Source organism: Bombina bombina, chromosome 7 (assembly GCF_027579735.1).
Source record: "Bombina bombina isolate aBomBom1 chromosome 7, aBomBom1.pri, whole genome shotgun sequence".
Classification (NCBI taxonomy): Eukaryota; Metazoa; Chordata; class Amphibia; order Anura; family Bombinatoridae; genus Bombina; species Bombina bombina.
Window position 1 is genome coordinate 283,891,498 of NC_069505.1, and position 15,901 is coordinate 283,907,398.

The window sequence follows — 15,901 nt, forward strand, 5'->3', positions numbered from 1 at the left end:
CATCAGTATCTGTACATATTATTCTTTATAGTAGTATCTATTACATGCAGTTATATGAAAATGGGTGTATACTGACCCTTTAATTAAAAAACTGAGTAATATGTTCCTTTAATTGGCTTCTCAAATTTAAAAAGGACATCCTAATACAGAAATGACTTACTCTGCTATTTGAATTGCAGCTCTCAAGCACAACACAATGGTTGCATCCCAGAGAAGGACTTTACCTATGTATTTAAACACAGTAATTTAGTATCAGTGATGCATTAGAGTTTCCCTCTAAAGATTGAGAATATTCTCTATATGGGACAATGAACCACAGCCGCTCATAGGAAGGCTCATTACAATAAGGATCTTTCTGACCCATATCTTCAGCGGTGTAGCGAGGCAGGTGATGGGCACATGAGAACAAACAAAGACAAACAGTAAATAAGTGCATATTTATTATTATTACAAACTGGGCACTGGACGAGCCCTTTTGTTTTCTGCAAGTTAAGGCTGGTGGTGGATTGTGCGGTGCCCTCCCGGGTCGGATTTTGCGGTTTTCTAGCTTGAAGATCCCTCTGGCAATAGTTTGTTTCACAGTAAACCTGCATGAGATCTTCATATCTTCCCTGGATCTTCTTTCAGTGTCACCGTCCTGTTAAAGACAATCTGTACAACACAGAGGGAATTGTGGTCACAGAGTTGCAATAGGCACAGACTGTATATAAAACATCACTAATAAAAATTTAAGTGACATGAAACCCGACACGTTCTTTTATGATTTAGGTACAACATACAATTTTAAACAACTTTCCAATTTACTTCATTCTCTTGTTATCCTTTGTTCAATTAGCAGGAATGCACTATTGGGAGCTAGATGAGCACAATTACAAGATGCACATATATGTCAGCCACCAATCAGCAGCTAGCTCCCAGTAGTGCACTGCGGCTCCTGAGCCTACCTAGGTATGCTTCTCAATAAATTATACAAAGAACAAAGCAAACTATATAATAGAAGTAAAGTGAAGTGTTGTTTAAAATCACATGCTCAAGTTTCATTTTGACTTTACTTTCCCTTTAAACATTTAAAACCTATAAATTCAGAATTCCTTCTACTAGAACTTGTCATGAGAGCATCCCGAGGTAACGTTTTGTTTAATTCTGACTTCCATGTGTATGTAATAAAGCCGTAAAAACATCTACTGAATATTAAATTGTACAGCTGAATCTATGTAAATATTATTACATTCTACTTCCTGATTGTTTTATGTGCTGGTTGTTGCGCTGTATGCCTGCACTACAGCCAGACAGTGCTAGTTCATGTGTGCCACTCCTGTGGAGAATGATAATTGTTATACAAGAACCAGCACTGATTGGCTAAAATGCAAGATTATAAAAAGAACTGAGATAAGGTTCTGCAGAGGCTTAGCAACAAGGTAATCAGAGGTTAAAAAAAAAAAAAAAAAAAAAAAAAAAAAAAATGTATTATATACCTGCTGGTTGTGCAAAACTGGGAAATGGGTAATAAAGGGATAATATGTCTTTTTAAACAATAACTTTCAAGTAGACTGTCCCTTTAAAGGAACCCAAGATACCCATTGATATGGCTCCTACTGCATTTAATGAATATTTGAGTTTGGTAAAAAAAAAAAAAAAAGGTCTAATAAGAACCTTATTCATCAGATGTAGCGTGCACTGACCTTGTCTTGAGTGGTGTCAGGATCTACAGAGAAATATCCCAGCCGCTCAAACTGAAATTTATCCAATGCTTTCGCGTTCTTTACAGACTGATCAACAAAGGCTTTGGAGATCACAGACAATGAGTCCTAAAGGAAGCAGAATTAGGGATGAGAAATATGTACATACATGTATGGAGTGGCACCTCTATAAATATGGGCACCGCATCTACTTTACAAAAAGACTGGCATTAAACAAATGTAGTGTCCATATTAAAAATGGGAGCAAAAGATCAGCCGGTAGATTATAGACCTTTGAGGTTACCATCTGTGGTGGGAAAAACATAATTTATGTAAGAACTTACCTGATAAATTCATTTCTTTCATATTAACAAGAGTCCATGAGCTAGTGACGTATGGGATATACATTCCTACCAGGAGGGGCAAAGTTTCCCAAACCTTAAAATGCCTATAAATACACCCCTCACCACACCCACAAATCAGTTTAACGAATAGCCAAGAAGTGGGGTGATAAGAAAAAGTGCGAAGCATATAAAATAAGGAATTGGAATAATTGTGCTTTATACAAAAAAATCATAACCACCACAAAAAAGGGTGGGCCTCATGGACTCTTGTTAATATGAAAGAAATGAATTTATCAGGTAAGTTCTTACATAAATTATGTTTTCTTTCATGTAATTAACAAGAGTCCATGAGCTAGTGACGTATGGGATAATGACTACCCAAGATGTGGATCTTTCCACACAAGAGTCACTAGAGAGGGAGGGATAAAATAAAGACAGCCAATTCCTGCTGAAAATAATCCACACCCAAAATAAAGTTTAACAAAAAACATAAGCAGAAGATTCAAACTGAAACCGCTGCCTGAAGAACTTTCCTACCAAAAACTGCTTCAGAAGAAGAAAATACATCAAAATGGTAGAATTTAGTAAAAGTATGCAAAGAAGACCAAGTTGCTGCTTTGCAGATCTGGTCAACCGAAGCTTCATTCCTAAACGCCCAGGAAGTAGATACTGACCTAGTAGAATGAGCTGTAATTCTTTGAGGCGGAGTTTTACCCGACTCAACATAGGCAAGATGAATTAAAGATTTCAACCAAGATGCCAAAGAAATGGCAGAAGCTTTCTGGCCTTTCCTAGAACCGGAAAAGATAACAAATAGACTAGAAGTCTTACGGAAAGATTTCGTAGCTTCAACATAATATTTCAAAGCTCTAACAACATCCAAAGAATGCAATGATTTCTCCTTAGAATTCTTAGGATTAGGACATAATGAAGGAACCACAATTTCTCTACTAATGTTGTTGGAATTCACAACTTTAGGTAAAAATTCAAAAGAAGTTCGCAACACCGCCTTATCCTGATGAAAAATCAGAAAAGGAGACTCACACGAAAGAGCAGATAATTCAGAAACTCTTCTAGCAGAAGAGATGGCCAAAAGGAACAAAACTTTCCAAGAAAGTAATTTAATGTCCAATGAATGCATAGGTTCAAACGGAGGAGCTTGAAGAGCTCCCAGAACCAAATTCAAACTCCAAGGAGGAGAAATTGACTTAATGACAGGTTTTATACGAACCAAAGCTTGTACAAAACAATGAATATCAGGAAGAATAGCAATCTTTCTGTGAAAAAGAACAGAAAGAGCAGAGATTTGTCCTTTCAAAGAACTTGCGGACAAACCCTTATCCAAACCATCCTGACGAAATTGTAAAATTCTCGGTATTCTAAAAGAATGCCAAGAAAAATGATGAGAAAGACACCATGAAATATAAATCTTCCAGACTCTATAATATATCTCTCGAGATACAGATTTACGAGCCTGTAACATAGTATTAATCACGGAGTCAGAGAAACCTCTATGACCAAGAATCAAGCGTTCAATCTCCATACCTTTAAATTTAAGGATTTCAGATCCGGATGGAAAAAAGGACCTTGTGACAGAAGGTCTGGTCTTAACGGAAGAGTCCATGGCTGGCAAGATGCCATCCGGACAAGATCCGCATACCAAAACCTGTGAGGCCATGCCGGAGCTATTAGCAGAACAAACGAGCATTCCCTCAGAATCTTGGAGATTACTCTTGGAAGAAGAACTAGAGGCGGAAAGATATAGGCAGGATGATACTTCCAAGGAAGTGATAATGCATCCACTGCCTCCGCCTGAGGATCCCGGGATCTGGACAGATACCTGGGAAGTTTCTTGTTTAGATGAGAGGCCATCAGATCTATCTCTGGGAGCCCCCACAATTGAACAATCTGAAGAAATACCTCTGGGTGAAGAGACCATTCGCCCGGATGCAACGTTTGGCGACTGAGATAATCCGCTTCCCAATTGTCTACACCTGGGATATGAACCGCAGAGATTAGACAGGAGCTGGATTCCGCCCAAACCAAAATTCGAGATACTTCTTTCATAGCCAGAGGACTGTGAGTCCCTCCTTGATGATTGATGTATGCCACAGTTGTGACATTGTCTGTCTGAAAACAAATGAACGATTCTCTCTTCAGAAGAGGCCAAAACTGAAGAGCTCTGAAAATTGCACGGAGTTCCAAAATATTGATCGGTAATCTCACCTCCTGAGATTCCCAAACTCCTTGTGCCGTCAGAGATCCCCACACAGCTCCCCAACCTGTGAGACTTGCATCTGTTGAAATTACAGTCCAGGTCGGAAGAACAAAAGAAGCCCCCTGAATTAAACGACGGTGATTTGTCCACCACGTTAGAGAGTGTCGAACAATCGGTTTTAAAGATATTAATTGAGATATCTTCGTGTAATCCCTGCACCATTGGTTCAGCATACAGAGCTGAAGAGGTCGCATGTGAAAACGAGCAAAGGGGATCGCGTCCGATGCAGCAGTCATAAGACCTAGAATTTCCATGCATAAGGCTACCGAAGGGAATGATTGTGACTGAAGGTTTCGACAAGCTGTAATCAATTTTAGACGTCTCTTGTCTGTTAAAGACAGAGTCATGGACACTGAATCTATCTGGAAACCCAGAAAGGTTACCCTTGTTTGAGGAATCAAAGAACTTTTTGGTAAATTGATCCTCCAACCATGATCTTGAAGAAACAACACAAGTCGATTCGTATGAGACTCTGCTAAATGTAAAGACGGAGCAAGTACCAAGATATCGTCCAAATAAGGAAATACCACAATACCCTGTTCTCTGATTACAGACAGAAGAGCACCGAGAATCTTTGTGAAAATTCTTGGAGCTGTAGCAAGGCCAAACGGTAGAGCCACAAATTGGTAATGCTTGTCTAGAAAAGAGAATCTCAGGAACTGATAATGATCTGGATGAATCGGAATATGCAGATATGCATCCTGTAAATCTATTGTGGACATATAATTCCCTTGCTGAACAAAAGGCAATATAGTCCTTACAGTTACCATCTTGAACGTTGGTATCCTTACATAACGATTCAATAATTTTAGATCCAGAACTGGTCTGAAGGAATTCTCCTTCTTTGGTACAATGAAGAGATTTGAATAAAACCCCATCCCCTGTTCCGGAACTGGAACTGACATAATTACTCCAGCCAACTCTAGATCTGAAACACAATTCAGAAATGCTTGAGCTTTTACTGGATTTACTGGGACATGGGAAAGAAAAAATCTCTTTGCAGGAGGTCTCATCTTGAAACCAATTCTGTACCCTTCTGAAACAATGTTCTGAATCCAAAGATTGTGAACAGATTTGATCCAAATTTCTTTGAAAAAACGTAACCTGCCCCCTACCAGCTGAACTGGAATGAGGGCCGTACCTTCATGTGAACTTAGAAGCAGGCTTTGCCTTTCTAGCAGGCTTGGATTTATTCCAGACTGGAGATGGTTTCCAAACTGAAACTGCTCCTGAGGACGAAGGATCAGGCTTTTGTTCTTTGTTGAAACGAAAGGAACGAAAACGATTGTTAGCCCTGTTTTTACCTTTAGACTTTTTATCCTGTGGTAAAAAAGTTCCTTTCCCACCAGTAACAGTTGAAATAATAGAATCCAACTGAGAACCAAATAATTTGTTTCCCTGGAAAGAAATGGAAAGTAGAGTTGATTTAGAAGCCATATCAGCATTCCAAGTCTTAAGCCATAAAGCTCTTCTGGCTAAGATAGCCAGAGACATAAATCTAACATCAACTCTAATAATATCAAAAATGGCATCACAGATGAAATTATTAGCATGCTGGAGAAGAATAATAATATCATGAGAATCACGATTTGTTACTTGTTGCGCTAGAGTTTCCAACCAAAAAGTTGAAGCTGCAGCAACATCAGCCAATGATATAGCAGGTCTAAGAAGATTACCTGAACATAGATAAGCTTTTCTTAGAAAAGATTCAATTTTTCTATCTAAAGGATCCTTAAACGAGGTACCATCTGACGTAGGAATGGTAGTACGTTTAGCAAGGGTAGAAATAGCCCCATCAACTTTAGGGATTTTGTCCCAAAATTCTAACCTGTCAGGCGGAACAGGATATAATTGCTTAAAACGTTTAGAAGGAGTAAATGAATTACCCAATTTATCCCATTCCTTAGCAATTACTGCAGAAATAGCATTAGGAACAGGAAAGACTTCTGGAATAACCGCAGGAGCTTTAAAAACCTTATCCAAACGTATAGAATTAGTATCAAGAGGACTAGAATCCTCTATTTCTAAAGCAATTAGTACTTCTTTAAGTAAAGAGCGAATAAATTCCATCTTAAATAAATATGAAGATTTATCAGCATCAATCTCTGAGACAGAATCCTCTGAACTAGAAGAGTCCAAAGAATCAGAATGATGGTGTTCATTTAAAAATTCATCTGTAGAGAGAGAAGATTTAAAAGACTTTTTACGTTTACTAGAAGGAGAAATAACAGACAAAGCCTTCTTTATGGATTCAGAAACAAAATCTCTTATGTTATCAGGAACATTCTGCACCTTAGATGTTGAGGGAACTGCAACAGGCAATGGTACATCACTAAAGGAAATATTATCTGCTTTAACAAGTTTGTCATGACAATTATTACAAACAACAGCTGGAGAAATAGCTACCAAAAGTTTACAGCAGATACACTTAGCTTTGGTAGATCCAGCAGGCAGTGGTTTTCCTGTAGTATCTTCTGGCTCAGATGCAACGTGAGACATCTTGCAATATGTAAGAGAAAAAACAACATATAAAGCAAAATAAATCAAATTCCTTATAAGACAGTTTCAGGAATGGGAAAAAAATGCCAAACATCAAGCTTCTAGCAACCAGAAGCAAATGAAAATGAGACTGAAATAATGTGGAGACAAAAACGACGCCCATATTTTTTGGCGCCAAATAAGACGCCCACATTATTTGGCGCCTAAATGCTTTTGGCGCCAAAAATGACGCCACATCCGGAACGCCGACATCTTTGGCGCAAAATAACGTCAAAAAATGACGCAACTTCCGGCGACACGTATGACGCCGGAAACGGAAATGAATTTTTGCGCCAAAAAAATCCGCGCCAAAAATGACGCAATAAAATGAAGCATTTTCAGCCCCCGCGAGCCTAACAGCCCACAGGGAAAAAAGTCAAATTTTTGAGGTAAGACAAAATATGATAATTTAAAGCATAATCCCAAATATGAAACTGACTGTCTGGAAATAAGGAAAGTTGAACATTCTGAGTCAAGGCAAATAAATGTTTGAATACATATATTTATAACTTTATAAATAAAGTGCCCAACCATAGCTTAGAGTGTCACAGAAAATAAGACTTACTTACCCCAGGACACTCATCTACATGTTTGTAGAAAGCCAAACCAGTACTGAAACGAGAATCAGTAGAGGAAATGGTAAATATAAGAGTATATCGTCGATCTGAAAAGGGAGGTAAGAGATGAATCTCTACGACCGATAACAGAGAACCTTATGAAATAGACCCCGTAGAAGGAGATCACTGCATTCAATAGGCAATACTCTCCTCACATCCCTCTGACATTCACTGCACGCTGAGAGGAAAACCGGGCTCCAACTTGCTGCGGAGCGCATATCAACGTAGAATCTAGCACAAACTTACTTCACCACCTCCCTTGGAGGCAAAGTTTGTAAAACTGATTTGTGGGTGTGGTGAGGGGTGTATTTATAGGCATTTTAAGGTTTGGGAAACTTTGCCCCTCCTGGTAGGAATGTATATCCCATACGTCACTAGCTCATGGACTCTTGTTAATTACATGAAAGAAATTATTATTTTGGAAGCATAAAAACACCTGCAACTTATATCCTTAATGGGGTTATGTTAGGGATATCAATAAATGAGAAAGACTTGGAAGTTATTGTAACATACTTAGCAATAGGATACAATGTCAGTAAAACCCAGTAAGGTGCTGTCATGTATAACGTGGTGTATAAATCCACATAAATAGAATGGTCTCTCTTTATAAATCATTGGTAAGACCCCACAAGGAATGTGCAGTGCAATTGTGGGCACCAGTTCAGTTTTTAAAAGCAATACAGAACTAAAGAAAGTACAGAGGAGGGTGACATTGATAAAGGAATAGAAGATTTGCAATATGAAGAAAGGCTGGTTACAATTATATACTCAGGAGAAGAGGCATCTCAGAGAGGATGTGATTACATTATACATACACTCACCGGCCACTTTATTAGGTACACCTTGCTAGTAACAATAATAATAATAATAATATCATCATCATCAGGTATTTATAAAGCGCCAGCAGATTACGTAGCGCTATACAAGAAATAATGGAACATTACAGGGATGCATTAAATACGCAAACAAACAAGTACTATATTGGGGTACATTACAGTTGTAGGTGCAATAATTGAGTTATACGAAAGGAGAGGAATGCCCTGCCCTTGACCGCAATCAGTAGTAGTTCACTTTAAATACAAAGTGGCCTACAGGTAGAGAGGCTCTCAAACTTACAATCTAAAGGAGAGGGAGTGGAGACAGAAGGTAGGGGAGAAGGGTAGGTGTATTGGGGGGGGGGGGTAAGTGTAGCTTGGAGAGGGGGAGAGGGGAATGTTAAAACCAATTCCAAATTAGCCCAACAGATATAAAAATAAAATGCATTCATTGTCTTGATTGGAGATATCAAATGTATGTTTGCAGAAAGGCTGTGGGATATTTTTAAATGTATGTTGTTTGCAGAGAGCCTGTAGGATTGCTTGTTGCTGTGAGGTCTTCAAATGTATGTAGTACCGGGTTAGACCCCCTTTTGCCTTCAGAGCTGCCTTAATTCTTCGTGGCATAGATTCAACATGGTGTTGGAAACATTCCTTAGATATTTTGGTTCATATTGACATTATAGCATCACGCAGTTGCTGCACATCCATGATGCGAATCTCCCGTTCCACCACATCCCAAAGGTGCTCTATTGCAGTGTTTTTCAACCAGTGTGCCGTGAGAGATCCTCAGGTGTGCCGCGGCAGACTGACAACAGTGTGACATATTTTTTTAAATTTTGCTTGTTTTTTACTCCCAGTGCAGGGGTGTCCCTCTTTCAAATTTTGAAATATTGAGAGGTATGTGACAGGCTCATCAGGCAGACAGGCAGGCATCATTTACAACCATGACATATTGACATTCCTTCACAGACAATCATCATGATTGTTTGTGAATGAATGTCAATATGTCACGTATAGTTAGTAGGAGGCATGGCATGATAGCACAGTGCATACAGTATGTGTGTATGTATGTATATATATATATATATATATATATATATATATATATATATATATATATATGCTGTATTAGGCTACAATGTGTGATTTTTTAAATTATTTTTATATACATTTTGTGATGGTGGTGTGCCACAGGATTTTTTTTATGTAAAAAAGTGTGCCACGGCAAAAAAAAAGGTTGAAAATCACTGCTCTATTGGATTGAGATCTGGTAAATATGGAGGCCGTTGGAGTACAGTGAACTCATTGTCATTTTCAAGAAGCCAGTTTGAGAGGATTTGAGCTTTGTGACATGGTGCATTAGCCTGCTGGAAGTAGTCATCAGAAGATGGGTACACTGCAGTCATAAAGGGATGGACATGGTCAGCAACAATACTCAGGTAGGCCGTGGTGTTTAAACAATGCTCAATTGGTACTATGGGGCTCAAAGTGTGCCAAGAAAATATCCCCCACACCATTACATCACCAGCCTGAAACGTTGATACAAGGCCGGATGAATCCATGCTTTCATGTTGTTTATGCCAAATTCTGACCCTACCATTTGAATGTCGCAGCTGAAAATCGAGACTCATCAGACCAGGCAACGTTTTCCCAATCTTCTATTGTCCAATTTTTTTTTTGTAGCCTCAGTTTCCTGCTCTTAGCTGACAGGAGTGGCACCCGGTGTGGTCTTCTGCTGCTATAACCCATCTGCTTTAAGGTTCGACGTGTTGTGCGTTCAGAGATGGTATTCTCCATACCTTGGTTGTAACAAGTGGTTATTTGCCTTACTGTTGCCTTTCTATAATCTCGAACCAGTCTGCCCATTCTCCTCTGACATCAACAAGGCATTTTCGTCTACACAACTGCCGCTCACTGGATATTTTCTCTCTTTCGGACCATGCTCTGTAAACCCTAGTGATGGTTGTGTGTAAAAATCCCAGTAGATTTTTTTTTAAATACTCAGACCAGCCCGTCTGGCACCAACAACCATGCCACATTCAAAGTCACTTAAATCCCCTTTCTTATGCTCAGTTTGAACTTCAGCAAGTTATCTTCACCACATCTAGATGCCTAAATGCATTGAGTTGCTGCCATGTGATGATTGCTGATTAGCAATTTATGTTACCAAGCAATTGAACAGGTGTACAAAATAAAGTAGCCGGTGAGTGTATATGTTATTTAGAAGTAATTGTACAATATAATTCTCCATTAGCAAAAATGCATCTAGTAAAAGTTATAACTGTTTTTAAGAGGCATATGCACATATGCTACATGTGACTAGCCCATCAGGATACAAACTGGTGGCGATGTATAATGCATCAGTGTAGAGTTCATTTGTGTCACTGCTTGACTCTCTAAAAAAGAAATGGTGATTAAATGCCGGTGCACGTGGCCTCACAGCATATGTACATATGACATTGAAAACAGTAATAAGTTTTACTAGAAGCATTTTTGCTAATGGAATTGAATGTTTCTATTGAAAAATCAAAGGACCAGTAAATACAGTAGATTTGCATAAAAAGACAATGCAATAGCACTTAGTCTGAACTTCAAATGAGTAGTAGATTTTTTGGGGACAAATTTAAAAGTTTATCTATTTTCACTCCCACTGCATCATGTGACAGCTATCAGCCAATCACAAATGCATATACATATTATTCTGTGAATTCTTGCACATGCTCAATAAGAGCTGGTGACTCAAAAAGTGTAAATATAAAAAGACAGCACATTTTGTTAATGGAAGTAAATTGGAAAGCTGTTTAAAATTGCTGCTCTATCTGAATCATGAAAGTTTAATTTTGACTTGAGTGTCCCTTTAAATACGCATATGTACAGACAGACATCACTTCAGTAAGATGACAGTGAATTATACATACTGAATTCAAATCGCTTAAAAATCCACCCGGTACTTCCGAAGGATCCTCTGGGCTTTTGTGAAGGAATCTAGAATAAACAATAAGATATTTACCCAGGTGATTATTTTATAGGAGAAGTCCAGGCATCTGGCAGTAACACGAACATCAGTACTCACAGCCGGTCGTACAGACGCACTTCGCACTGCAGGGGATCCGACACCCAGTGTATAAACGCTTTTGGTTTGTCAGATGCATCCGATCTCACACAGGTCACTTCCAGCTCAATTACTTTACCACTTTCATCCTATGGAACAATAAATTAGATGTGAAATATGCACATACAACGTATAGATCTATGCATAGAAGGGGGGGGGGGGGCAAATTCTACTAAATGTTTTCTTTCAATTCAAGTACAAAGTCTTGTTGCAAGAGCCTAGAGGTAAAGAATACTGTGTGTCTGCTCAGACAATTAGACAACCGTGCAAGGTCTGGAGGTACAAATGCGTGTGCGAGAAGGGAAATAGCGCAGCTGCACAATGTCGCTGCACGTTGGACATCTCGCTATGTATATTCTGGCATACCTTCTTGTCCCAACCACCACAGAAGATTGTTGGGGGGTTTTAGGAATGCAAAGTAATTCTCAGATTCAACAACTAGATCTTTAGAGGATTCAGCTGTTTCAGAGTCAGATTCTGCATTATTAGATGCATGCAAATTAAATCAATGGCTTACATTTCCTATACAAAGCAGAACAGAGGAGAAAAGTACAGTAGAAAGTTCTATATCTTAGCCATTAAAGTGATTGTAAAGTATAAGGAATTAAAGCCCAGTATTAAAAACATGGGTACTTTAATTCATCAAACTTTACAAACACTCTTTTTAAAAAACAAAAACACCCAACATTTTTGTTACAGTAAAAAGGCCGCCGATCTTCTGCCCATTTCTCCTCCTGTATTTTGTATATCGATGACAAATCCGGCTTCCTCCAATCGTTATGTGCCCCACGGAGCTGGATGCCAATGCGGCCATGCAACGATTGGAGGAATCCGGATTCGTTATGTTTTGTTTACCCTAACAAAAAGGTAAGTATTAGAAAAATAAAAAAAAGCGTGTTTGTAAAGTTTGATGAATTAAAGTACCCCTGTTTTTAAAAGTATTTTTTAATACGGGGCTTTAATTCCTTATACAATCACTTTAAAGTGATCCCCACATAATAGTTGTATCATTTGTGCGCAGGCAGCTACACAGGAAAAGAAGCATTTTTATTTCACCTATACCCCTCTGCAGCAGACAGGATTCTGGGTAACACACTCACCTTCACCACATTCTTTACAGAAATAACGTAACCAGCGTGGCGAAGCCCAACAGGCTGATCTGGCGTCAGGCGTTTGTATCCTTTCTCCATCACCTACAAAGAGAGCCCCACATCAAACAAGGCAAAAACAAGCCCCCCAGTCATCCTGGAAACCAACGACCTGTCCTGTTATGGGAGCCCTACAGACTTGGTATTCTAATTTACTAGTAGAGGTCCCTGTGCACGTGCACACTTCATTCTCACAGAGTATTCTGTGCGTACCCCATACACCACATGGCATCTTCAATAAAGGAAAACACCAGCAGAAACGTATAATTGCCACCTAAGACAGCAGCTTCTGTATGGTAACATGGATTTTCAAGAGCACTTAGAGGCCATAGACAGCAGTCAGTGGTGCTTTTCTATGCACCACAGCCAACATGACCACTTTAGATAGATCTAATTCAAATGTAGCATGTTAATAGTATTCACTAATGTTCTTTTATTTGATGGTAAAATATAAAATATAACTTTCTCGTGTATTTAACTGAAGGACACACAGGATATCTCATGTGCGTTAATCAGAACTGGAACTGACCCCCCATGTATTTTACCTCTTTAAAGTCCGTCTGTTCGATGTAAACTGTTGAAGTGAAAGGAACGGTGTGAAATCCTTTGGACTCATTAGCTGGAAAATTCGGGACCGTGACATCAATTGCCTGTTAAAAAAAAATAAAAAATAGACAGCTATTGTATGTTTAGGGAGAGAGGATATCCTGAGATGCTCTGCTGCAGCAATCTGAAACGAAAGTCCCTTCTGTGGCTTCTACAGAATCATTAACATTTTCGCTATAGACAGGCACTACCAGCAGCCTAGTGACTTTTCTTTACCAATTGTTTGCAGGTAGCTCCTTTACCTTTACTGTGACACCTGAAATAGTTTTTGCTTATTGAAATCACCACATAGACTGAAAATATGAATACTGCTGTATTATCTGTAGAAAGGATACGTAAACAGGAGACACCATCATAAATTAAACCATCATAAAGATTTTAGTATCTGAAATACCTGGTTTTGTTCATTGAAACCACCAACCATAATTTGCATTTATATACCTAACTATTAGGCTTTGTGTATAGATTAAAAAAAACAAACAAACAAAAAAAAAAAAACAGCTCTGCTCTTTTTGCAGGGTCAGCCCAATTACTGATCTTGAGAACAGGTGATGGTAAAAATTAGCAAAAAGACATAGCTTTCCAAATATTTAAAGGGACATTCCACTCATATTTGATTTCACATGGATGCATTTCAGTTTTAAATAGAAGCATTTTTGTAAAAGTTATAGATGTTTCAAAAACATAATTTATGTAAGAACTTACCTGATAAATTCATCTTTCATATTGGCAAGAGTCCATGAGCTAGTGACGTATGGGATATACATTCCTACGAGGAGGGGCAAAGTTTCCCAAACCTCAAAATGCCTATAAATACACCCCTCACCACACCCACAATTCAGTTTAACGAATAGCCAAGCAGTGGGGTGATAAAGAAAGGAGTAGAAAGCATCAACAAAAGAAATTTGGAAATAATTGTGCTTTATACAAAAAATAATAACCACCATAAAAAGGGTGGGCCTCATGGAGTCTTGCCAATATTAAAGAAATTTATCAGGCAAGTTCTTACATAAATTATGTTTTCTTTCATGTAATTGGCAAGAGTCCATGAGCTAGTGACGTATGGGATAGCAATACCCAAGATGTGGAACTCCACGCAAAAGTCACTAGAAAGGGAGGGATAAAAATAGCCATTTTCCTGACTCACACCCAACGGTATGCTTGAGACTAGGCATTTCAAGAGTGGAAGACCTTTGGTCATCGGTGGATCATCGCCTCCTCCGCCCTATATGAACTTCGAATATGTCAGGGTCCTCAGCTTTTTGACTAGTTGGGGTTTTAAACCGTCTCTTTCTCGGCCATTAACCATCTGGGAGTCCAGATGGCAACAGGGACTGAGGTTGGGAAAGCCACTATCTTTCCATTACTCTATCATGGAGGGTGCGGCCCCTGCAGATAAAGCAATACATATCGCTAAATGGGAACAGAAACTTGAGTTCACTGCCCCCACTAAAGAATGGCACCGTACACTGCTTCTAACAAATAAAACCCTTCACTGTGTCACTATGCATGAGACATATTAAATTGTTCACACAATGGTATTATGTGCCTGCTAGACTGGCTGCAATCTTCCCCGGGGCATCTCCTATTTGTTGGAGGGGTTGCGGTATGATAGGTGACATGACACACATTTGGTGGAGCTGCCCAAAGCTGAGGCCCCTCTGGAGAAAGTGCTTCACAACGCTAGCAAGCATGGTTATCTCTCTCCCTACTCCACGTAGGTACTTGTAAATTGCCCAGACACTACGCTTCATTAAGTATTTATCTTCTCTCAGCTGTTAAGCTTAACATCGCCAGAGCTTGGAAGAGAACTAGCCCCACCTCTTGGTCTGACATTACTCAAACCATGGCCTATATTTACTCTATGGAAAAGATTTTTTATTACTCCAAGGGGAGAGTTGACTTCTTTGAACTAAATTTGGGCAGAATGGAAGAATGGGTTCGACACTTTATGGCTCCCTAGCTTTGAGACTTAAGACAACCTATCTTCCCCTAGTAGCATCAGTCCGCCATCCCACACCTACTACGTTAAGCCTGGAGTCCTTGTTAGGTTCATGCCCTTTGCCCTAGGTCTTGTTCCCCCTTCCCAGATGATCCCTTCCCCCACCCCCTCCCCCACTCACATCAGATTAAAGTGAACAACTTTGATAACACCCTATACTGGATAGAGGGCTTGCGTATGTTTGTATGTTTATTTAACGCACACATTGTGCTTCCTTAAGTATCCACTGTTTATGTTATGCTGTTGAAATTGTACGCATTGGTCGTACTATTGCTGTACTTGTTTATTTTATTTGAAAATCTAATAAAAATATTTAAATATAAAAAAAATTAAAATTAAAGAAAAAAACAAATAAAAAACGGAAGAATCAAACTGAAACAGCTGCCTGAAGAACTTTTCTACCAAAAACTGCTTCCGAAGAAGCAAATACATCAAAACGGTAGAAATTAGTAAATGTATGCAAAGAGGACCAAGTTGCCGCTTTGCAAATCTGATCAACTGAAGCTTCATTCTTAAAGGCCCACGAAGTAGAGACTGATCTAGTAGAATGAGCTGTAATTCTCTGAGGCGGGTCCTGACCCGACTCCAAATAATCTTGATGAATCAAAAGTTTCAACCAAGAAGCCAAGGAAACAGCAGAAGACTTCTGACCTTTCCTAGGACCAGAAAATAAAACAAATAGACTGGAAGTCTTCCTGAAATCTTTAGTAGCTTCCACATAATATTTCAAAGCTCTTACCACATCCAAAGAATGTAAGG

The 15,901-nt window shown here is 39.0% G+C and overlaps 1 protein-coding gene across 1 annotated transcript in view; it reads right to left on the reverse strand.

Annotated features, from left to right (window-relative positions):
• Positions 1–418: 418 nt before the first annotated feature.
• The window catches only part of QARS1 (glutaminyl-tRNA synthetase 1), a 173,895-nt gene continuing 158,412 nt past the window's right edge, over positions 419–15,901 (reverse strand). Inside the window, exons 19-24 of the mRNA XM_053720807.1 lie at positions 13,080–13,184; positions 12,487–12,579; positions 11,348–11,475; positions 11,193–11,259; positions 1,683–1,808; positions 419–651 (exon numbers count right to left, since the gene is read on the reverse strand). Coding sequence (XP_053576782.1) covers positions 601–651; positions 1,683–1,808; positions 11,193–11,259; positions 11,348–11,475; positions 12,487–12,579; positions 13,080–13,184 — 570 coding nt within the window. The 3' untranslated portion in view covers positions 419–600. The remainder of the gene's footprint in view (positions 652–1,682; positions 1,809–11,192; positions 11,260–11,347; positions 11,476–12,486; positions 12,580–13,079; positions 13,185–15,901) is intronic.